Source organism: Argiope bruennichi, chromosome 3, assembly GCF_947563725.1.
Source record: "Argiope bruennichi chromosome 3, qqArgBrue1.1, whole genome shotgun sequence".
In the NCBI taxonomy this organism is placed as follows: domain Eukaryota; kingdom Metazoa; phylum Arthropoda; class Arachnida; order Araneae; family Araneidae; genus Argiope; species Argiope bruennichi.
This window is the reverse complement of record NC_079153.1, coordinates 50106101-50130478: the sequence shown is the minus strand read 5'-3', so window position 1 is coordinate 50130478 and position 24378 is coordinate 50106101. Positions and strand designations below refer to the sequence as shown.

The 24378-nt window shown below is 27.8% G+C and overlaps 2 protein-coding genes across 3 annotated transcripts in view; both read left to right on the top strand.

Moving 5' to 3' along the window:
• Positions 1 to 7390, top strand: part of LOC129963480 (nose resistant to fluoxetine protein 6-like) — a 31149-nt gene extending 23759 nt beyond the window's left edge. The window contains exons 11-15 of the mRNA XM_056077888.1: positions 775 to 897; positions 1083 to 1203; positions 2372 to 2558; positions 3565 to 3707; positions 6907 to 7390. Coding sequence (XP_055933863.1) covers positions 775 to 897; positions 1083 to 1203; positions 2372 to 2558; positions 3565 to 3707; positions 6907 to 7299 — 967 coding nt within the window. The 3' untranslated portion in view covers positions 7300 to 7390. The remainder of the gene's footprint in view (positions 1 to 774; positions 898 to 1082; positions 1204 to 2371; positions 2559 to 3564; positions 3708 to 6906) is intronic.
• Positions 7391 to 16822: 9432 nt separating this feature from the next.
• Positions 16823 to 24378, top strand: part of LOC129962680 (nose resistant to fluoxetine protein 6-like) — a 39264-nt gene continuing 31708 nt past the window's right edge. The window contains exon 1 of one of the 2 annotated variants that reach the window (XM_056076588.1): positions 16823 to 17319. In XM_056076588.1, coding sequence (XP_055932563.1) covers positions 17037 to 17319 — 283 coding nt within the window. In that variant the 5' untranslated portion in view covers positions 16823 to 17036. The remainder of the gene's footprint in view (positions 17320 to 24378) is intronic. The other variant, XM_056076587.1, reaches the window with a different exon arrangement.

Below are 24378 nucleotides of genomic sequence, written 5' to 3'. Positions count from 1 at the left end.
GAACTATCTCGATGAGGTTCAAACATTTTTTTTCTGCATAACTGCCATTGAATTAAGAGCCATGAACATTAAAATATATGTCATTAACTCCGTAAAAAAATAGTACCCCGAAATGAAACTGAGCAATCTTACTTTTAAAAAGCATATACAGAATAATATATTAATTTATGCAAAAAAAACCAAGTAAAAAATTTAATGTACCCATGAGAATCGTTAAATAAAGAAAAAAAAACTAACCGATTCATTTGCTTTATGTATTAAACAGAAAGAAGAAAAAGTAGTTCCAGTAACTACATGAGTTATCACTTGGATTTACTAAGTATTTTTGTACATTACCAATGATAAAAAAAGGCTGAAACAAAAACCAAAGTTTGAAATAATTTAGAATAAAATTTAGATTATTATTGTTTGTAATAAGGAGCTATTTAAATTAGTAATTTATTTCGATTAAATGTTTTTGAACAGATGGCTCTTATTCGATATAATGGAATGAGGACTGTATTTCTTTAAATTTTAATTGGAATATTGGATAGCCAAGGAGTGAATCTATTGACAATGAGATTGAAGTACTTTTTCTGATATGAATATCAATGCATATGTTATCTAATACCTTGATTTCTAAACCCCCACCCACCAAAATTCTAAAACAAATCAGTTTGAATTGATTTTATTCTTATAAAATTTTACTTATAAAGATATAATACGATATATATATATTACTAAACTTATTTTTGTTTTTTCCCACTTAATAAATCAATTTACGAATCTTTTCAGGTCTGAAAAAGTTGGCTTATTTATGAGCGCTTTAATTATTCTGTCTTCTATTATCTACTCTGGTGTCATTACCTACACAAAGGATTTAATGCCTACTTTAACTGTGGCATACACAGATCCAGAGTAAGTATCATTTAGGCAAAATAATTACTAACATTATTTATTATTTTTGAAGCCAATAATCTTTGAAAATATTTTTTTTTCTTTTTGAATGTAAAAATGAAAGCTGCTTTTTCTAAAATAATTCTAAACGTTTCCTGAACATCAGTTCTTTCACGGACGATTTGCTGAAACATTTTTATTTTCAGGGACCGAAGCATGTTCTTTTTCTACACTTACGGAAACGTATTATCTCGGGCTGGACCCTATTTCATTGGAATACTTTCCGGATATTTGCTAATTAAGCACCGAGATATCAAGATTCCGAAGGTAAATAGATAATTCGGAAAACAATAATTTGATAACTAAGCATCCAAATATCAATAACTTCAAAAGTAAATAGCTCATTTGAAAAACGATAATTGCCTGAATCATTAATGATCATCAAACTGATATAAAAAGTAAAACTTTTTATATTTTCAAAATTGATATTTAAATTTAAATAAAATCGCATTACTTAAATTTTTATTTTGTGTGTTTGGTTCATTTGTCTGACTCTTATTTTTAATATACTTAAAATACACATAATATACGCAATGCTAAATAATAAATTCCTTCTGACTGCTAAATTTAATAACAAATAAAGACAGAACAAATGAGTTCCCCTATGGCCTAGTACTCAAAGCATTTAATATGAAATCGATTGTCTGAATAACGTCAAGTTCTTATCAAATCAGATAATGAAAGCTTCTGCTTGTTTATAACTTTTTTAAAGTGAAACAATATTTTTTCTACCGAAATGACTATAATTTTTCATCTTTCCAACTAAATACTTTATCTTTATGGAAGATGAGGATTTCTCTCCTTTGGATAAAACTAAAATGCTATTCTCATGACATTCTATTCCGAGTAGATAATAGACTTCATTTGCATATAATATTTAATAGTAGAAAAATAGCTTCAAATGGAGACTAATCCTAGAAATGGAATGTAAATCAAGCTTTTAAATTCCGAAAACTAATTTAATTTTTACATGACATCGAATAATCATGAAATTACGTTAAATTAGGATATATGAGGGTCTGAGTGAGATAGAACTCACTCCAAATGCAATCATTAATCTTCCTTGAAATAGTAAGAAAGTTTTTTGTTTTAAATAAACAATCATGATATAAAAATGAATTAAATATACATACATTAATACATAATACATTAATATGAAATATACATGAGCAACATCGTGCATAGGCGAAATTTAAAAGTCTCTTTTTCAGTTTTTCTAGTTTTGTATTGAGCAACTGCTTAAACTCACTTATTATATTCTTAATATATAATCAATCGAATTTCATCTTTCAAAGAATATGCATATGTTCGAACCTTCAATAATCCATTTGCAATCTTTTATGACATTTACAGTAGTATGTATAAGTATTTAAATCGAATAAAATTTTCTTTTACGAAATATTCCTTTGTACATTCCCATTTTTTTCTTCTATAGATCATACAAGTGGTCGGATGGTGCCTTGCAATTGTAGCTTGTGGAACGATTATATTCATCACTAGTGCATGGTTCAAAGTTTACACACCGAGTAATGTTGAACTTGCAGTATATGCGGCGTTCTACAAGGTTTTTTTTACCGTCGGAATTGCGTGGATGACCTTATGCTGCGTTACCGGAAGAGGAGGTAAGAATACAATAAAAAAAGAGTTAATTCAAAAGAATTATTATTTATAAAATTACTCATTCCGAATGCTATCGCTCATTAGAAAAAAATTCTCAAACAAAATTACACAAAAAAGCTCTGTAATCCAAGTTTATAAGAATAAGTTTTCTAGTAGTAACTTTTTTTAATCAAAGAAGATAAATAAAGAATCATTTTAAGTGACATATTCATCACGTGACATGTAATCACATGAAGAGCTTTAGCTTCTGACTGAATACAGTCTAATACATTTCCTTCAGCTAGATTTGTAGCAGATTATAAATCTTAATTAGCCTGTATCAGATGATTGTACTTTTAAAATGAAAAAAAATCATTAAAACAATTTATAGATAAAAAAGAATTTTCTGCGTAAGATGATGATTTAGATGAATCATATTCGCTATATAATATGAAGAAAATTTGTATCTTGGTCTGCAGAACTATCAAAGAATTAATTAGATCTGGCTATATATTATTCAGAACAAGTTTTAAACTTTGTTGACTTCAACAATATGAGATTATAAAATTTTCGATTTTTACTGGTTACATAAATAATGATGATAAGATTAATAAAGTCAATGAAATAATTAAATAATAGGGCTCAGCGACGACTCTGGATATTTTGAAAATATAAAACATGCCATAAATTAATTCATAAATATTTTTTTCAAAGTTTAGTAAAGTAAAATTTAAATATATTTTTCTTGAAAGAGTGTCTTTTTGGTATATTTATTAATTTAATAACTTAAAATGTGAGTTGAAATCTTCACAAAAATTTGATATTATATCAAAAATAGATTATAAAATTGTAATTATAAAGTCATTTTTAACAGTCACATAATTTTATTTAAAACTATAAAAACTTTCAAAGATTTTTGATTTCATTTATTTTTTGAAGACCAAGATACAATTTTTCACTATTTTAAAATAGTGCATTTATTTTATTACATAATCATTCTTTCATTACAAATGATGATTCACCTCTTAGGATTCATCAATACATTTCTGTCTTGGAAATTGTGGGTACCACTCAGCAAACTTGCCTTCCTGATCTACCTGATTCACCCTTATGTTCAAAATATTTTCATAGCTAATTTCACGACTGTTCAGGAAGTGACGCATCTTCGTTTCGTAAGTATACTTATTTTCCACAATTTGATATTCTAACGGAACTGGAAGCCAAGCAGGATTTTATGAGTTTGCGATGTACTATTACACATTGCATATCAATATGTCCCATTTCCCTCTTAAATTATTGAAGTAATTCCGATCAGTTGCACAAGGTTTGCTTATAATACTGTAATCTGTTCTAGAAATATATGGCATTATAATATTTTGTAATTTATATATTAGGAATATCCAAATTTCATTCGTCTAACTCAAAGCGTTTTTGAATTATCCTTTTCTCAGACAGACGGACATTTTCCAAAAAGGTATTTTTCGTATTCAGGGAGTTTCTAAAACGTGGATATTCATCAAAATCTCGAGTTCAAATTTTTTTTACGATTACTATACTTTATCTACACTACGTATGAGTAATACGTATGAGAAAATAAAAAAAACAGTTATAGTTTATGAAAAAAGCGTCTCATTTAAATTTGACACAGTTTTACAGCAAGAAAATAAATGTTAATATAAGTGCTTAATAGTATTTTGTTATTAATAATACAGGTAGCAAATCAATCAACGTTAATTTGCCTCAAAAAATATAAGAAACTAGAAATATAATGAATTAAGAAGAAGAAATCTTTTATCATTTCTTCAGCTTGAATTAAAAACGTAATTATGACCTTCAGACGAGCAAACTACCTACAAAAACCTTTATCTTGATATAAAGAAGATGTTGACGAAATATTTTTATTGAACCTGTTTCTTTACAGTTCATTCTGAAACTTACTTCAATGATCTTAAGGTTTATAACGTAGAAAGAGGAAAAGGTAAATGCCCTGAACTGATCAGAAAGAATGATCTCAGAATGAATGAATAAAAATTTCCAATATGAATCTCAAATTGTAAGAATACAGTTGGGACCTTGAAAGACATACGATCTATCTTGTGGGAAGGGTTAAACACCGGAATTCTTTGGGGAAATTCCCATTCAGACACATCTTGTTTACATCGTCTTCATGACGTATAAACTGTTTTTTTTTTTTTTTTTTCAAATGGAATGTCGAACAGTATGTCCCCAGGACTCGCCGTAAATATTTGACAACATATTAGATAAATGATATAAGTGATCAAAAGTATGACGTCTTTTTAAATCTTGTTACAATAGCTTAACTTGCATTTTTTCGTTAAAAGAAGCATCCTAACTTTAATATCGCTATCCAAGCAATAAAAAAAATGTAATATACAATGTAACGAAATTATTATTCGTGATTCGGAGATATTTTCTTAGAGACAAAACCTTCTTTTATATTTATAATTATGTGTTGCGATTTCCTGATGAAGGAAAAAAAACAACAACCTATGAATTAATTGCTACTAATTTGGAATATTTGTGCTGTTCAAATATTGCATTTGTAACATTTTCATTTAAAATAATCTATATCATTCATTTGTCTTGAGCATGTGAAAGAAAAATAAGAATATATTATATATTAAGTTTTTTTGTAGTGTCATATTGTTAACAGATTACTTCAGCTTAAATAAAAAATGCCCTTTTTAGTAAAGCAAAAAAAAGGAAAAAAAATAATTTAAGGTATTATTAAATATAAATTTTAATTTATATTTTAAAAAATTACCAAATGTCCGAAATTTAAAATTCCTTTAGGAAGCTGCTTCCAAGAAAAAGTATCTTTCAATTTTTTTATCTGCCTTTGGAAATAGGGATTTGCTTTCAAATGGAAGAAAGCCTTAAATGACGTAAAGATTTATATTCTCTGTTATTTCAGTTAATAAATATACTACTGAAAAAATGATAAAATCTTATTTTTTATACATTACTCTAATATTTTTTGGCATATAAACACAGTATTTTTAAAAAGTTCCACTTTTCTTTGATCAGAATTCATCGAGATAATATTATTTTGACCCATTCAACAACAAGCGTCGAGGACTCTGTTAATTGAATGACCTTCCTTGAGACCGCTATTGAAATAGTATAAAATAGTGATTCAAAATTCGGTCAATTTTGGTTGCAGAAATTCTTTTTTGTTTAAAATGTTAATGCGTCAGGAATATTGATTTATATTAGACTAAAATAACTGGGTGTGGATAAAATTTTAAATTAAAAATACTTTCTCAGAAGTGCATTTATTGACATAAACTATAAATCTTAATGTTAGTTTAAACACTTAATCTTTAATAACGTTTATTAATTAAAATAGTATACAGTATATTTTTTATGCTATTTGAAGCATTAGATGTCTATCTCTAAAGATTTGAAAACTAGCTATTGAGATTCAATTTGAGTGAAAATTTAGCAAATCTACTTCTTGGTTTTTCCTAAAATAACTAGATCTAAGGCTTGCTCTTTTTCCTCTTTTCTTGCTCTACGGACGGTTTACAGCTTTAACAGCAAATGCTGTTAAAGCTTTCCTTTGCTGTTGAAGCTGTAGCGAGTTAATAGAAAGAAAACTTTTATAATTAAATTATTAAGATGCTTTCACCTTACGGAACTAGTATGTTTCTTCTATGATAAATGGCCTTATAGAATGTTTTCACGCTCTTTTAAATCCCTCTATACATGAAGGGTAAATTTATTGTTAATAAGAAAAGTCATATATAGAAATTTTATGAGCAATTTAAAAGGAGAATGACTTAAGAGATGAGGAAATCACGTCCTGGTTTATTATCACAATTATCGTTATAAGAAAATGTTTGTTAAACTTCTTAATTTAAATTTTAAAACTAATAATATTGATTTTCATAAATATATGAAATTAGACATGTGTCGAATGAACGAATGAAATAACTATACAAAAGTAGGCAGGTGTTATTATAGAATATAAAGTATAAAAAATACAAAATATTTTTTTTTTTCAATTTTGTAGTTTTTTTTTTTAAATAATAAAATTCTTTTTTTTATTTAATTAAATTTTATTCATTTATTTTTGTAACAATATTTCACGACATATAAAATTATTAGCTTCTACAGTATAACATTCGAAAAGAAATTTCTTTTTGAAACCTAATTACTATACCAAAATTGTACAAGTGGAAAGATACTTACTTCTAACTCAATACACTGAGATAAGTAATAAGTAAGGAATCACCATAGATATTGGAAAATAATATTTTTTAACATTTCTACGTATTATCATATATACTTCATTTATTTGTCTAACATTGATAAAGGCTTTCTTTATATTTCTTCTTCTACTTACAGGTCGTCCAATTTTTCGGATTTCTCTCTATTTCCGCTTTGCTAGCATTCGTTGCAAGCCTTTTGATTGAATCTCCATTCTTAGCTTTGGAAAAAGTGTTCTTTAGGCGTGGAGAGAGGAAAATCGAAAACATGAATGGCGAAAGTAACAAAGCTTTCCAAAACGGTGATTTTGCAGTGAAAGTGCACGAAGAATCGAACGGAAGGAGAGAAAATGGTTTTCATAACGAAACAAACGGAATGGCACAAAATGGTTTTCATAAGGAATCAAACGGAAAAGCACAAAATGGATACCATAAAGAATCAAACGGAGCAGTACAAAACGGGTACCACACAGAACCAAGTGAGATGTCACAAAATGGCTTTCATTTAGAATCACATCAAATCAGACTGTAACTAATTTATAGCTTTGTTGTACATAGCATCTTTTGTCAAAACATTGTAAATATTTATACTTAGCTAACCCGAATAAAAATATTTATGTGTACACTGTTGATTTAATTTAAAAGTGTTAAGCAACAAAATCACTGCAAACATGTGTCATTTGGGTGATAACCGGAGATGATCGATGAATCGAAGTTTTGGCTTCTCGAAATCTTTTCATGATTTCTAGTCTTGCCTCAATCGTTCGATAGAAAACGAATTTTTGGAGCAAGTTTAATCATGAAAAATCTTCTTTCCCCCCCCCATGCTTTTTTTTTGTCGCATCAGCGTTGATGCCCACTCCTGTAAAAGGATGTCCTTCACCACTACTTGTGCCCAAAGAAATTGCCAAGCGTACAAAACGAGTAGATATAATGGATTAAACAATGCCTTTGGATGTATGCAGAAATGTGTAATTAATTTTCTTATTATATGGGGCATGTAGAATAATTTTCTAAATCTACTTTTCCATCTGATGTTTAAATGCAATAAATGTTAAGATTTAGTAATTAAAGCCATTAATATGCAATATATAACAAAACGAAATTTAATCAAATTTTATTGTGGGTTTGAATTTCAATTCTGATTTGTCGAGCGTCAGTTATATCGGAAATTTGATGGGTGAATTTTATTTCCTCACTCATACCCCAAATGCGCACCAATATTTTCTTCGAATCTGTTTACTCATTTTTTAAATCAATATTAACACATTCAAAACCCAACTCGAGAATAGCAATTTTTAACACAAGAATGATTAAAATATTTATCAATAATACTTAATTATGAATACAAATTCACTGTTCACTAAAAATGAGGTTCACTAAAATCCATCATAATTATAAAAATTAGGCACTGAATTTTGAAAAAAAAAAACTTATGGAAAGTTTCTTTATCTACATAATAAAAATACTTGAAAAGATGACATAAAAGAAATATTAAACCCGTTTCTATTGATAATTCCTATCTGAATAAACATATCTTCACATATCAATGAAAAATGACTTAATTTTTTTCTAAATTTCTCCAAGGTTTATTTTGTAATTTAGAGATGATGAGCATAATTTCTTTCCTTGACTATAAAATATTCATTACTCAAAATTTATTTCTCTCAGTCCTGTTCTGGATTCTGTCAATTGCAAATACCATTGTGGTGAAAGCTTATAAGCCAGTCAACAGCTACGCTACCCGAGAAATTGCTTTTGTATCCTGGTCATGTTGCTGGACTGCAAACCGCAAGGTCCCAAATTCTATCCTCTATCATTTCAATCCGCGACACCATCATGGAATTTGTAATAAGGCAAATAACAGTGCGGTTTCTTCGTAAACCACGTTGATACAAGTCTTAAATAATATCAATGGGGTTCTTTTCGTAGTTCGGAGAATGTTATGGCAATATTTTGTTTCTCACCACCCCATCATTTGTAAAACAATACTACTTACAGTATTTGTTGTCCTAGCTCGCGGTTTTCAAATGCTCGTTTCTTAGTAAAACCTCAATAGATGAAATCGAGAAAAACAATATCAGAAAAGTGTAAATACCCGTGGTGAGATGCATTCTTTCCAATCCACCGAAAAGAATGTTTTCGCTCAAGAACCGACAAATTATAGAAGTATAGGGAGAAAACAAGATGACCTTAATATTTAGAAGACTACCTCCTTTCAGTAAAAATAATCTTCGATTCGTGGATTTAAAACCAGCGGGAGTCTTCTTCCTAAACCTTTTTCGCATATTCTCTAATAAATGTCATGCAGAGAAGGCCTTACATGACATTTACGAGCAATAATTACGAAATATTAACTTTTCGGCTTAATAACCTTTTTTTTTTTAATTTAGCAATTTTTACTGAATTTATCATGTCATCCTTGGCTGGTTATTTGGCAATTAATCCTGGCATGCTTTAATTGCATCCATAAATCGCGTTTGTGTTTTAGACATGTATTTCTCCACCGATTCAAACAAAAAAATAACTCAAAACTACACTTGTAGGCACAAAATCTCATACCGAATTTGATATATATATATATATATATATATATATATATATATATATATATATATATATATATATATATATATATATATATATATATATATATATATATATATATATATATATATATATAAAAGTCATTAAGTTACTGAATTACCGCTTTTGCAAATTTCTGAAAGTACAGATTGACAGCCCGTCAAACCGTAATTGTATTTAACTCAAACTTTGACAGGTGTCTTCATGTTAGATGTTAAAACTACGTACCGAATGTTATCTATCTAACCTTTTTTGTTTTGAATTTAACGGGTTGACTTATATTCGAGCTGCTCGACAGACGAAATTCCTCTGAGCAGATTTTACTCAACATTTGATAGAAATCTGCAAATATGGTGTGTAAAGAACATATTATAAACATCAACCATCTAGATCAAAGAGTTTTTAAGTTATATTTGTCAGTATCATAGATTGTATCATAGATTGTGAATTATTGCATACATTTTGCCAAACGTATCTGCAGTCCTTCTCAATCCATAAGAAGGTTTACAAAATGAGTTTTTCAAAAGTTTTCCGTAAAAAGTTATTTCAAAAACAAGTTTCTTGAAAGGAGATAATAAATTTATTTTAACCAGTAGTCTTTATTGACTTGCTGCCTTGCAAGAATATTGGTTGTGTTTCATTTCAATTAAATCCTTTATTCATAATTTGATATGATGTTCATGATTTGTGCAGTAAAGAAGTTTTAAGCATAAAACCTTGCTGTTTTAATAGCTTCCATTTGTCTTATTGGGGACATGGATCTTCGTAATACAGCCGAATCCCATTTTATCACAAATCCATTTAAAATTTCAGTGCATGGACAATCTATTTCAAATTGCATTTTGTGATTCGTTGTAATCTATCTTCACCTTTTGATTTCTCTTCAAAATTCACAGGTAAAAATCTTAAATGTTCTTTCTCGGTTTTCAGTGATGGAAGAAATTCATGCGATAAATATCTAATGAAACCATAAAATAGATTTAAATTCCATTGCAAGAGTGAAATCGATTGTTGAAAAACTATATAAATAAATATCCCCCCTCAAAGAAAAACCCTGGAAAAGCTCAGAAACAATTTGCCTGGCATATTAATTTGGATTAATTATAAAGGCAGCTTTTTAACTTTTAAAATGATGTAATAACTGGTTTTGTGCAGCAGAAATATCTGGAATTATTAGAAAAATTTAAAATCTTGCTTAAATTTTAATTAAAGAAAATTTAACAAAAAAATTGTTCCGAGGTGTCAATTCTCTCAATTCAAAAAGACTTTCCTTGCCCAAAATTTGATAATTTTGTGTCAAAAAGTCTGTTATATAGAAGGCGAATATGAATGTACAGCCCTTTTTTCATTATTACTATTTTATTTCTAAAAGCCAAATTCTGACTCATCATCAGTGCTTAAATAATCAGTTTCAAAATACCATCCTTTATAAAAATCATTATAAAAGCAACGAGGTCCTTATGAAACGCGTAAAATGAAAGTTTTATATAACAATAGAATGAACTGTTAAGATTGACCAGAGTAGAGATAGATTTTAATCTTTTCTACATATTTTGTGAAGTCATTAATTTATTCCTTTTCAGTTTCAATTCGTTTATTGCAGTTTTGCTATATTGACGTTCCATTTTGAAACTACACGAGAGTATATTTGATCGGACCTAATAATTCTGAACAATGATCCAATAATGAGCGAAATATCTTATCTGACTCCTCACATTACAATTTCATTCTAAACAATGAGGAAGGCATTTGAATCTCGCCAGCCTTGACTTTTTTTTCACAAACAGGACCAATTATTTCACATATCCAACCTCATGGTCGCCTTTGATTTATAAATATCGCTATTAATAACACTAAATGAATATTAAAATGAATAACACGTGCCATGTCATTCAAGGGCAACTTATAATGTTTCGCAATAATTTTCGGTTTTGTGTCTAACCTCCTTAAAATGTATTTTCCTTTTCCGAGTTTCATTTCTAAGCAAATGATGTGTTAATGAATTATATAAACAGAAATTAAAAACATCCATTTAAATTACTGGTTAGTTATTCATAAATTATGAAAATGAGTTTGAGATAACATATTCCCTAAACAATAGATTTCCAGGATTTTCCTGGAATGATTCATATGGAGTTAGTTATGAGGAAGGTGATTTGATTTCGCAACTTAAAGTCACTTTGTTTCAGATAATTATTTCCCTAAATATATCCAGAAGAGTGAAGAAAAAATATAGAAACGATATTTTCTTAATAAGAATGTGACTCATTGCGGGCTATTGTGTTCACGTTTAAGACAATGCAAAGAAAAAAATGTAAAGATAGTATCGTACATAGTAACAATTTTTAAGAGCATTAAAAATTAGAAATTTTACTCTAATTTTAAGTTTATATATAATATTATCTTTTAACAAGATAACTAGAGTAATTTTGTTTGCTTTTAGAAAATTAGCTTAGAAAATGGTATACGAAATGTAAAAATCACAGATGAGTTAGCAGAAGCCATCTAGCTCAAGGGTGGAATGACGTGGGGCTGAAATTTTCATTTCGCAATAACTTCATTAATATTGAAGATAGAAAAAGGAATTTAATTAGTAAATTAGTGCCACATTACAACGAACACCTTTTGTATTTAAAGCTTTTCGTTAACTGAAATTGCTTTGAATTTAGAGGTTAAAAGGGGATTTTCAAACCCTGATTTTGAGTAACAACAACAATTTATGTTGTCAGTTTTGACGGAGGGGGGGGGGTGAAATAAACTTCTACTTTTTCTTTTAATTCCACATTTTGAAATTGTTTAAATGCACGCGGAATACATATTAAAAGCTCGAATAAAATTAAGTAAATAAAAAATATAGGTGGAGAAATTTTAATTGCAACATTATGTAAAAACAAAAAAAAATTTTAAACGAAAGTTTAAACATTTTTAGAAGATGCGTGTTTTTTAGTTCTTTATATATTTTTTTAAGTGAATCTCGTTATTCCGTAACTTTTGTTCATTTCATAGTCCTCTGGTTTGATGTCGGTCGCATTACTGAAAGAAGACTGTATTTATTAAAAAATATTGTAATAAGAAAGGCAGTCATTATGGCTTTAACTTAAATATGTGCAGATTTATAAATTGACTAATAGCAATTGTCAAAAAAAGACCAGCAAAAATACCATTATATTCTATTGAGTATATTCACCAATGACATGAGGTTAAGCCTAAAGTTGAGAATGGCGCGTAGTTAATACACAAGTACCGAAGAATATTTAAAAAATACTGATGAGAAATTTCCTTTTACATCAATTCCAGTTATAATTGAAGTATTTAAAAGTGCAAAAATTAAGGATTTAGTTTCAATATTAATTAAGAAAGGAAATTATTTTTGAGAGATATTGTTTTCGGAAGATACAGCTGAAAAATATCAGAAGCGTGCTTCATTTTAAATTCCCACTTAGATTTAGAAAAATTAATACAGACCTTTCTCTTATATTGAAAAGTATGTATGCTAAATTTCATCAAGAATAGGAAAAAAAACTGTACATTTGTACAAAAAGATTTATAAACAAAAATTTATCTTTACAATAAAGATTTTACATTTATTGTTTGCAGAAATGCACCAAAGTTTCCGCAAACAAAATGAATCAGTAGTTAATAAAAACGTGCCTTTACTTTTATCATGGTCATGTCATTACTTGAATTAATTCACTGTATTACGCTACAATTGCAGAATATTTTACTATTATAATAATATATTTAAATGTGATTACAGTAGAGAAGACATACTAAAATGACCTTTATATATCAAACTAAATAGAATAAGCATTTTTTTTTGCGCTCAAATACCACGTCATTCGTTAAAAAAAAATCGTCATTAAATATTTTTTACATCTAAATTATGAAGCCTGTTTCCGCTTATTCCTTGTAACTGACTTATATAATGTGCGTTGACACCATTGAATGTTAGCTAAATATGCAAATTTATAAAACAGTAGCAGAGATAATGGAAATTTCCTTGATATTGATAGTTTTTGTCAAGCAGGAAAGCGAATCATCCATGATTCCAAAGCTGAAAGGAAAAATATATTGTATTTTAACTGGAAAATTATTTAATGATTTGATCGATTTCTATCAGTATTTTAAATGACAACACTTCCCTTAGAAAATATCGAACACGTGAATATTCGGTCTTTTTAAACAAACAGATCAAGAGATATAAAAAAAGTTTTTACAATCTTCATTTTTATTGGCATTCGAATATATGCAACTGAAAAAAGTACACATAAACACATACAAGGATAGTTATTTTTTATGTTTTTATAAAAAAAAGTATTATTATTATTTTTAAATTACAACATAGTTAGAAATGTATTATAGTTTTTGTTTGATTTTTTAAATTCACCAAACTGGCACTCTTTTAAGATTTTATAATTAATCAATGGTTTAGAATCAAATTAGTAGCCGTGTATAATTAAAAAGCATGCTATAACAATATAAATTTTACCATACATACATAATATACTGATCATTCAGAATTTCAGAATATATGTCTGAATGGTAAAGGTTTGGCATCATCTATCAATTAGCAGAGCGAAATATCCAAAATATTTTCTTCAATTTATCTTGTGAGACTAGAATTTTCATATATTCATTTCATATATTCATTCACGAAAATAAAATATATATAGTGTTCATATATACATATATGAAAATTATATATATTTTATTTTCGTGAACTAATAAAAAGCTCATATTATTTAGAAGTCATGAGTTTGTTGATTTTCAAATTTGTTTAAGTGTTACCTAAATATAAGAACATAAGCTCATTCGGTTAGTTGAGATTATTATATTCTTATTTTGCTACTTCTTTAATGAATGGGTATAGATACATTGATAAATTTATTACATTCATATTTTTAATAAGTCACATCTCAATATTTTGATTGAAATAAAATTCAGTCTAAATATAACAAATACTTCTTAAAAGTCAATAAGTTCTTACTAGAAACTATGCCTTTTTCAGAAAATAAGACGCAAAACGATTTATTATAACTCATAATCAGTTTTTTTTTTTTACATAAACCAATAATTTTAAAATATACAAAAAATTATGAAGATTTAGAAATAGATGCTAGAAAATTATTATCTATGAGTCAAAGAAGGGTCTTTGTTTCCTATATCTTACAACCGGCCTTATAACGCATTCAATAAATGGTAACATCAAAATTGGTTGCAAACTCATATGTTTCAAATCTTTCAATGAAACAATTAAACAGAAGTTAAAATAAATAAATATTTAATTGTTTTTAACCTACTTAAGAAATTGCTTATAATTATTTTTAATTTAAAAATTCAAAAACACTGACATGCTAAGACACTAGTTTGGAAAATACAGTAAGGTAGAAGATATTGAAATTTTCTAAAAGCTGTTTTTTAAGAATAGAGAATATTTGTTAACAAAACATTTGCTTCAATAATTTTCTATTAATAATAAAGGTGTGTGTGTGTGTGTGTGTGTGTGTGTGTGTGTGTGTGTGTGTGTGTGTGTGTGTGTGTGTGTGTGTGTGTGTGTGTGTGTGTGTGTGTGTGTGTGTGTGTGTGTGTGTGTGTGTGTGTGTGTGTGTGTGTGTGTGTGTGTGTGTGTGTGTGTGTGTGTGTGTGTGTGTGTGTGTGTGTGTGTGTGTGTGTGTGTGTGTGTGTGTGTGTGTGTGTGTGTGTGTGTGTGTGTGTGTGTGTGTGTGTGTGTGTGTGTGTGTGTGTGTGTGTGTGTGTGTGTGTGTGTGTGTGTGTGTGTGTGTGTGTGTGTGTGTGTGTGTGTGTGTGTGTGTGTGTGTGTGTGTGTGTGTGTGTGTCTATTTTCTACAGGTTAGACTTCAACTAGAGCTATCAACGTATATAGCTTTGAAAGATGAGAATATAATTTTCATTAGGGGAAAAATTCTAAAGAAAATTTAGCAATAACCTGAAAATATGATTACACAAAAATATCCCTTACACAGTTTTAAAATTCAAAATTTATCTTATCAATGATATCAATTTATTTGCCGTGAATTTTTCCCAGAATTTTGTCAATTTTTTTAAATATATTTTTTACTTAACTTTAAATGTTAGATTTCATCTTTTATGAAAATTTGAATCGTTTTTGTTGTTTCAACAAATATTTTAAAGTTTTTCTTATTCTGTTGAAAACTTAAGAAAGTTTTTGCTTATAATTTGCACAGTTTGTATATTGAACGTGAAATTTAAACTTAGAGCACTGCGAAAATCAACATGTAATTATAAAAATATTAGCCACATATTCTGCTGATGGCATGGAACATGACTCCATTAGAAGGTTCATGTATATTGTAAACAATAAAATAAAAGGCTTTTTAAAATAACGCGGCTTGATATCTATCACACACTGATGCTTAAAGGTACTTTGTTGAGAAAATCAAAAACAAGTTATGTACAGGAAATTTAATTGAAATTGAACATTATAAATATCCTCAGCGAATTTGCTGACGGCTAAAGGTGGATAGTTTAAAATGTATATAGAAATTATTTTATTGTGTTTACTCAAAAAATGTGCCTTCTTCTGTGATTTGACTATTACTAAAATATGTTCATTTTCAGTAATGCCATATTATAGACAATTCGATGCTCTTAAAATAGAATTAAGGGATAATTTTCAGAAATTTTTAAAATGTAATTCACTTTCTCATTCAATGAAGAGACAATATGTCGTAATTCTGAAGTACCTAGAATTACCTTCGCTGTTCATTTTCAGCTATAATTTTGGTGATGGTTTCATTAGTTAGTTATTTCTCGATATAATTAATCAAATTATCAATAATATTCATAATTCTTGATGTTAGATTATGCCTTATAAAATATTTAAAAATTTGTAAGTTCGAATCAAACCCAGATTAAAATCCTAGGAAAAAAAATTATTCACTTTCACAGTTATTTGATCCAAATCACAAAAATATTCTAATTGATGAAAACCGATGAATTTGCAGAACTTGAAAATATAACTAGAAATCTTGATAACACACAGTATACAGTTGTAAAATACTGTACAAAATATTAAAAGTTACAGAAAAATCGTGAACTGATTACATAAAGTTACACGCAAAGTAACCGCAAACAAGAAAGTTCTAATTTTTCCAATTCACCAATTATCCTCTAAAAACAATAAATGGCCTATTTTTGTTCTTGAAAATCGAAACAAACAATCATGCCAACTAATCTTTCAATGCCATTGTCATTTTCATCTTAAACACCTCAAATTGGCTTCAATTGTGCACCAAGGCCACAGGAAACAAGCCAAAGTTTAGTATCTATCGATGATCAATGCATATTATGGATGTTTAAATACTTCTCCAGACGCTTCTTCTAGTTACCTGTAAAACGATATTTTATCTTCCTTTTCCGTATAGAAACTGCAATATTACGTTGTAAAGGACGTAATTAAAAAAAAACTTTTCAAGCATTTGCTACAAATGGAAATTTAGAAAAAAAATTTACATGATAAGACAAGTTCAACTTGTTTAAAAAATTATATTTGGTTGTTTCTCTCAAAATTAAATCAGATTACAAGTAAAGGAAAAAAGTGAGCTAGAATGTGTACTAAGTAGATGTAGTCAAAGTAGATTTAGATTCAGAATGAAGAAGACTCATTTCTTGCTGCTTTTAGTTTCTGACACAAAGTTTTAAATGAAAAGCTCTCCAATGCTTGCATACATTTTTCTTGTGCTATGTTTGTTATTGTCGTCTGGAGTAAAAGCGAAATCTAATTTGAGTGAAGATCAATCCAATGTATTGGAATCATGGATGAAATTAGACAAAACTCTCAAAGGAGCTACGCAATCTATGATAAAATATGTGATGCCCATGCTTATGGAATCTACGAGTCAGGTGAACCTGTCTCAGGAATGCATGAAGGAATCTATTCAACTTATAGCCGGATTAAGAAATCTCAAAAAATGGGCTTTTAGTTGTAAGTTATTATTTACAGATTCTTTAAAAAAATTCTGCTATTAATGTTTTTTTTTGTTCGGTAAATAATTTGACTAAAGGACTAACTTTCACCCAAGACACAGTTCGATTACATATATGATTTATGCATTTGTTGGTTTATTTTCAATACAAATATTAAGGGTTATATCTAAAGTAAATAAAGTTGGAGTTAAAGATCATTTTAAGTATATTTCAGATTTTCAAGAAGAGAGCAAAATATTTGATGTTGATATGAGAAAGTACCTGAAGAAGTTTGAATTCAATAATCTCCAAGGAATAATTATGGTTTTTTAATAAATAATTTAATAGCCTTTTATTTTTATGTCAAATGTATGAGAACTGAAAACTTCCACTAGAAGAAAATAATTTTATTTCGCATTAAATACTTAATAACATTTATAAATCATTCGAATACGCATATTAGAAAACTACCTATTTCTCATTATTTTCTTTTGATAATATTCATCTCTGACTAGTTCTCATTTCACAGTAATTAAAACTTATATTTTACTTTAAATCGAATTCCTGAATTTTAAAAGAAATATTCAAATTAGTATTGGTTATAGATGCTGCAATCATCTATTAGAATCTGAATATTTCAACTCAATCGTTTGAATTACTTAAAAATATTAAAGTTTTGATTCTTTTGATTTATATATTATATAACATTCAATTGTAGAATGATTAGCTAACATATATACTGAAAATTTTTAAATAATTCAGAAAGAAATTGAATTCATTAGAATGAACTAATGACTAATTGTTAGTAGGGAAGAGAGAGTTATACAGTTTATTGACAATGAAGAATCAACATATCTGAATATGTTAGATATCGAAATGTGTAATGTTTATATTAAACAATCTTCTTATCAGCATATATTTATTATCTTATGTTATAGATTTTTCATGGAAGTTGCATATAATTACATACTCAAAACAGAATTTTAAGCATAAATTTAGCTTCATCAGACGGATCTAACGATAAAATAATAGTAGATGTTAATTAATGCAAAAGGAAACATGTAAGTGCGAAACAAAATTTTAAATTGCCATAAACTTATTTTATTTTAGTCATGCATGTTTCACCACAATACAAATATGCAGAAACATTTATTATGCAGAACAAATATACAGAATATTTAGAAAACTTAGTCCAGAATTATTTACCAATCTTTAACCAAACCCAAGTCAAAATGCAAGCAAATGGGAATGATTATAATCAGATAAAGACAATTTTTGACAAACCCAGCTTTAAAAAAATATTTTCAGGTACAAAATAAGCAGTAGTGGAAAACAAATCAGCTATAATTTTCTTATATTTACTAAATTTTATAATATTATTTATTAAATCTTTTAGAGAGTTAAATATCTAGCAGAAGAAAAGTTTTTAAGTTTGTGTAATTATTTTAATGTTTTATGTCATAATTATTTTTTAAAAATATTTGCACAGAGTGCAAGTTGGAAACAAAAAATAGGGCCACATTATTCTGATTTTATTTTTACTCTAAAACAGTTAGTAGATGGCATAAACAGCACTACTAAACGATTTTAGTTCATTAGAATTCAGTTTTAAAAGCAACTATCTTTAATAAAAATTTTAAATTCTGCATGCTAATTTTATTAACGCAAATGATGCTGTTTATTTTCACCATAAGTTTTGACAGTAAAATTTGTATTATTCTTTTGATAAAAGTATTCTTCATTCTTCGTTGTCATAGTACGTTGTTATATTTCTCCTTTTTTATAAAAAAATAATTATTTATGAACGTTATTTCTGTTTTCGACCTAAAGCATTTTTGACGAAATCCTAATATTTTCTCGGATATGGGGATAAAGTAGTTTGCAGAAAAAGAGGTAAGATTTTTAGTTTCAAAGAATGCAGTTTATTGTAGAGAGAAATTGTAAAACGAGAAAAAAGTGTTGGGAATAACTTCTTGAAAGATTCCCGATTACAATTTGATAAAAACCATACTTACTGAAATAAATTATTTGAACAAATAACTTGACAGATAATATCCTTCCGGACAAACAATTTGTTGAAAAGGTCATTTTCTATTGCTGATCAACTCAACTTCCTTATTTTAGAGAGTTTAATAAAAATATTATAGCTTATTTCATTTTATATCACGTGTTCAAGCAAAACACAACCGTTAATATGTATGAAATTTGTTTTAAGTTACATTTTCTGTATCTTCTCAATTTTGAAATTAAGAAGCTTATTTTGCTATTTAGATTTCAAATAAAAAGAATCAGTGTTTGTGAATAAGCAAGAAGTAAAAACTCAATATATTAGAAAAAGAACGTGCTTCAAACAAAAATCTCAAATTTCTTTATTATAACCAATTTTATTTGCAGACTTCCCTTATTCTTGAAATTTAATTCCAAATTAATTCATGTTTAATCCAATTTTTATCTCTCTCTTCATCCAAATACAGGCTTCTATAGGTAACTTAACATACCCAATGAAAACAAAATTTCATCGTGCCTCGAATTTGTTTTATTTCCTAAATTCAAATATCTCTCCACACCAAAAATGGCGATAATATATGTTGTCGAAACTCAAATCAAATTTTCATTAATTTTATATGAAGAAAGTTTAAATGTAAGAATTAAATTATATATATGTAATGATATTTTAATTCTAATTAAAATTTAATTAATTTCAAAGATTTTATCTTAATTTAGCCCATATTAACTTCATTCTAAAAATATTCTCTTATTTCGTGATCTAATTCTACTTTCGGTTTAATTAATTCCTCTGTAAAACTAATGCGCCATCAGTAACAACGTATCAAATGAAAGTGATACTTCCGTTGCCTTTGTTAAAGGTCAGCATATGTATTCCATCGGCACGTGGCCGGAAATCCTATGTTATATAAGACTAGTGATCATTTGTTTCGCTCTCTTCTTTACTTCTGCTTTTGTGCCGCTCTGTGACGGACGTGTCTTGTCCGCGTCTCTGCTTGTAAATAATTATGCTTTCACGAAATCGATATTAAAATTAATTTAAAAATATAACATGTCTCTTCGACGTCTTCGAACCTGCATTCTGTTTCTGCTGCCGAAATAATGTTACGTATATATATATAAAGAAATGTAAAGTTTTTAAAGAGTCTATGAACCACTATTAATTTTTTAAGAATAAATTTTATCTAATCTAGAAATCATTACAACTTTGATTTAAAAGAAAGCTTCTAAAATCAGCTAGCAAATCATACAATTTTTCTCATTTTAGTCTTATCAAACCAAGCATTATAATTAAGAACATTTAAATAATAAATGAGTAAGAAATACAAACTGAAACTTTTAATATTTACTACACAAAACACAAATTTTTGCTCACAAAAAATTAAATTAAATGAAGTGTCGTCCGACATAAATATTGGCATATCTAAGGATAATTCCTCTGGTAGTTTTTTTAAGCATAATAATAATAAAAAAAATAATAAAACTTCGCTTTTTCTAAAACTACCTGAGATGCGTTTTTTATAAACATAAAAAGTCAAAGAAAAATATCATTTCCTCAGTTAAAAGATTGAAATCGGCTAACATATAAGAGAAATTACAAAAAATGCGGATTTCTAAAATATATTAAAATCATTACTTGGCATACCTCATAAAACATACTAAACAAAAAACATAATGTCTTTCATGATTTTAAAATTATATATGTTCCATAATAATATATATGCAGGTATTGATTTATCACTTGGGCTTAGGAAGTTGTGTTGCCTACCAATTTTTAGTTAAATTTTGTTAGAATAATATCACATTTTTAAACTACATCACGGAGATTTTGGAATGATCCTTTATAATTTTGTAAGATAAAGTATGAGAAGAATGACATTGGATTTGGTAATCTTCCTCTACAAATTTCCATACGACATCATTGGGAAATTTTTTTTTACTTACATTGAGTTTAAAGTAAACCAAGTATATCTATGCAACGGAGTTTCAGTATGTGAGAAATCACGATTTTCCATCATCGAAGCTGAATAACTCTACAAATGAACTCAATGGCAACCATCAATTTTTCCTCCTTTGAAGTATTCTACAAGTTGAGAACTCTCAAAATATTTTATGTAATTTTTTAGAAAAAGGATTTAAAAAGTAACACAAAGGCAATTACTTTAGCGACGCTTTTTTCAATGCATACAAATAAAAAAATGTCATACTTATAATTCTTTACTTTTTATATTTTGTTATTTAATATCTTAAGTTGGAGTGGATTGGATAAAAAGTGCATCAGTGAGTTCATTTCAAGTGTAAATGTCAGATTCTCTCTCTCCTTAAATCCTCTATCTATGAATGAATATCCCCCGAGATGTCATTTCACTTGCAAAAAACTACTCAAGGCAAGACAGTGCATGTTTTCAGAAAATGCTTTTACCTTTTGAAATCATCATATCCATGATTTCTCCTATATCTTTTTTCACAAAAGGCTCTTTATAAAGAAATTCGAATTTTATTTTCAATTTCAATATAGAAAATAAGCAAGTTCATGACTTAGCTTTTTATTTTTGAAAATTTATTTTAAAGTTAATTTAAATTTTTTCTTCTTTTCTGTTTTTAATTTAATTCTTTTCAAATTGCAACACATGAAAATGAAAGCTTAATTCTATAATTTTAAATAAATCCTCTTAGATATTTTAGTAAAATGAACAGCGAAGGGTGTAGGCCGAAACATTTATCGAAGTATAATTCCAGAATTACATATTTTTATTTTCAGTTTGAATAATGTTAAAAAATTGAGAATATAAGCACGAAAAAAAAAATTTAATACCAACCAACGCGCTTCATATTCACCAACTTATGTATAAATAAACATTCCGTAAGTGAAGTTCACTTGTTAATTCGCAATATGCAAAAACAGATTTGAAAGCTCTGATGATTTTACATATCGTTATATTGCTTATTGTATAATGCTTAGAATTTAAAAAAATCTAGCATATTGAAAGTTTTAAACATTTGGTTACTTGGAATGTACCTATAAGTTTTCTGACAGTTTGTACTAATCCTTGTAAGGCAGTTTAATTGGTTTTAAGAACCTCTGAAAGTTAGATATTTCCTGCAATTAGATTTATTTTTCTTTCGCCGTTATTTATCTATTCAACAACAACATAGGTTTAATTATATCTGATCTCAGAAATGAGATGAAAAAGCTTATTTCATTCATTTAATGGGTTTTTTTACTCAAATGCAAGAATATTGTTCAAGTTTCGAAAAAAATATGAGGTTTTTTCTTCGTAAACACCTCATAGAACACAAATAGTTTAAATTAAGGCCTCTGGTAGATCAGTCACTATCGGTGACCGCCAAATTCAGATGGTGGTGGCTGGCAAATAATCAATTTATTACAACTTATGAAATAGCATACTGATTTGAAGTATCAAATTTGACCATTTAAGCATTCGATATGACTTAGCTTTTGAAATCATTTTACTATTTAGATCCTTCACGAATTCAGGGAAATTTTTTAATGAACCGTATTTACAGGAGCAATTAATTACTTCAACAAAAAAAAGTGCTCCTTTATTGAAATTAGCAATAAATGACGATAAAAATTAGTAAATGAAATGATTAAAATGATTAAATATTTGTGAATGATCCATTTCTCAAGGAGAAATGGATAAGTCACAACAATATTGAGCGAAAATGCATATGGATTTATTCCAATGAGTCCTATCTCCCATTCCTAAGGTCAATATTCTCTTATTCTAGTTCCAATATTTAATTAAGGACGATGTTCTTATTCGTTATTCTCTGTGAATGAAAAGCCATTTTGAATTACTTCCCGCTGCAGTCTAATAAAAAAAAATCAATGCGATTGAATATAGTAGTCAACAGAAAAAAAAATCTGAAGCATGCTACTGAACAGAACCACCCAGAATTAGCCAATCGCGAAGGAGTATCACTAGGCCACTACTTTGATCTCTAGGATGAAGCTATTGGAGCATTTGCGGATTGTTTTATTTCTACCTAAAAATAGCCCTGATATGATATCTTTGACCAATCATCCGTTCCATTCATTATAAAATGTGTTAAAGAGACTTAAATAGTTGCTTCAGAAAACTGAAGGACTGTGAACAACACCTTGAACAATTTATTAGTCTTAAGCAAGGGAAAATGAAACTTCTTAGATGACAAAGCAATTTCAAAATAAAAAGGTTTCATAGATTGAATGAATTTGAATGAATTTCAAAGTTAGCATTAGAAAAACTATTTTCAGTTCATCCCAAAAATCCACATTCATACTGAATAACCCAATATTTAATTTAAAATATTTTCGTCAGCGTTGTTTTCAGCATTGCTGTAAAATAATTTAAAATCTTTGAATAATTTCAGAAAAACTTTTTGATCCATGTAACCTGCTTATAATAAAAAAAAAAAGGTTTTATTCAATGTAATTTAATATTACTTGAGAAAATTTTTGCTGCAGTGTTTGCATCGAATTGTTTTTAAATATAAAAAAAGAAATAAAGTCAATCAAGTATTTCAAATTTGTCGTATACTTATAAAATACTAGCCGCCTTTGGCGACCAGCCGGTTCGCCAATCTTAATGTTCGTTAAAATTTTAATAATTAAATATTTTATGCAATTTCTACTTTAATAGCTTCTTCATGAAAATATTTTAAAACTTCAAATTTTGATTATCATATAATTCATTCATAATATTATAAAGGCCTTCAGTCATAACGTAATATGTATCTCTCTCATTTTCTGTTAGCACCCGTAGAATTTATGCTTTAAATTAAAGTGGAAAGAATTTATCTTCAATTAATATAATAATATTTTTTACTGAAACAAAGCATTTTTTTATAATCTGATTACTGAAAATAGAGTCACTCAGCGTTTAAACTTTATGGGCACTAAAGAATATCTTTTTTAATTTATGTAATATCTCAAGAGTTGGTCAACAAAATTTTCTTAGATTCATTATGAGCAGATCGATTAATTAACAATGTTTAAATTTAAATGCATCAAACTCTAAGAAAATAAAACGAATCGTTTAAAATAAACGGTTGAAAACGGTAGAAT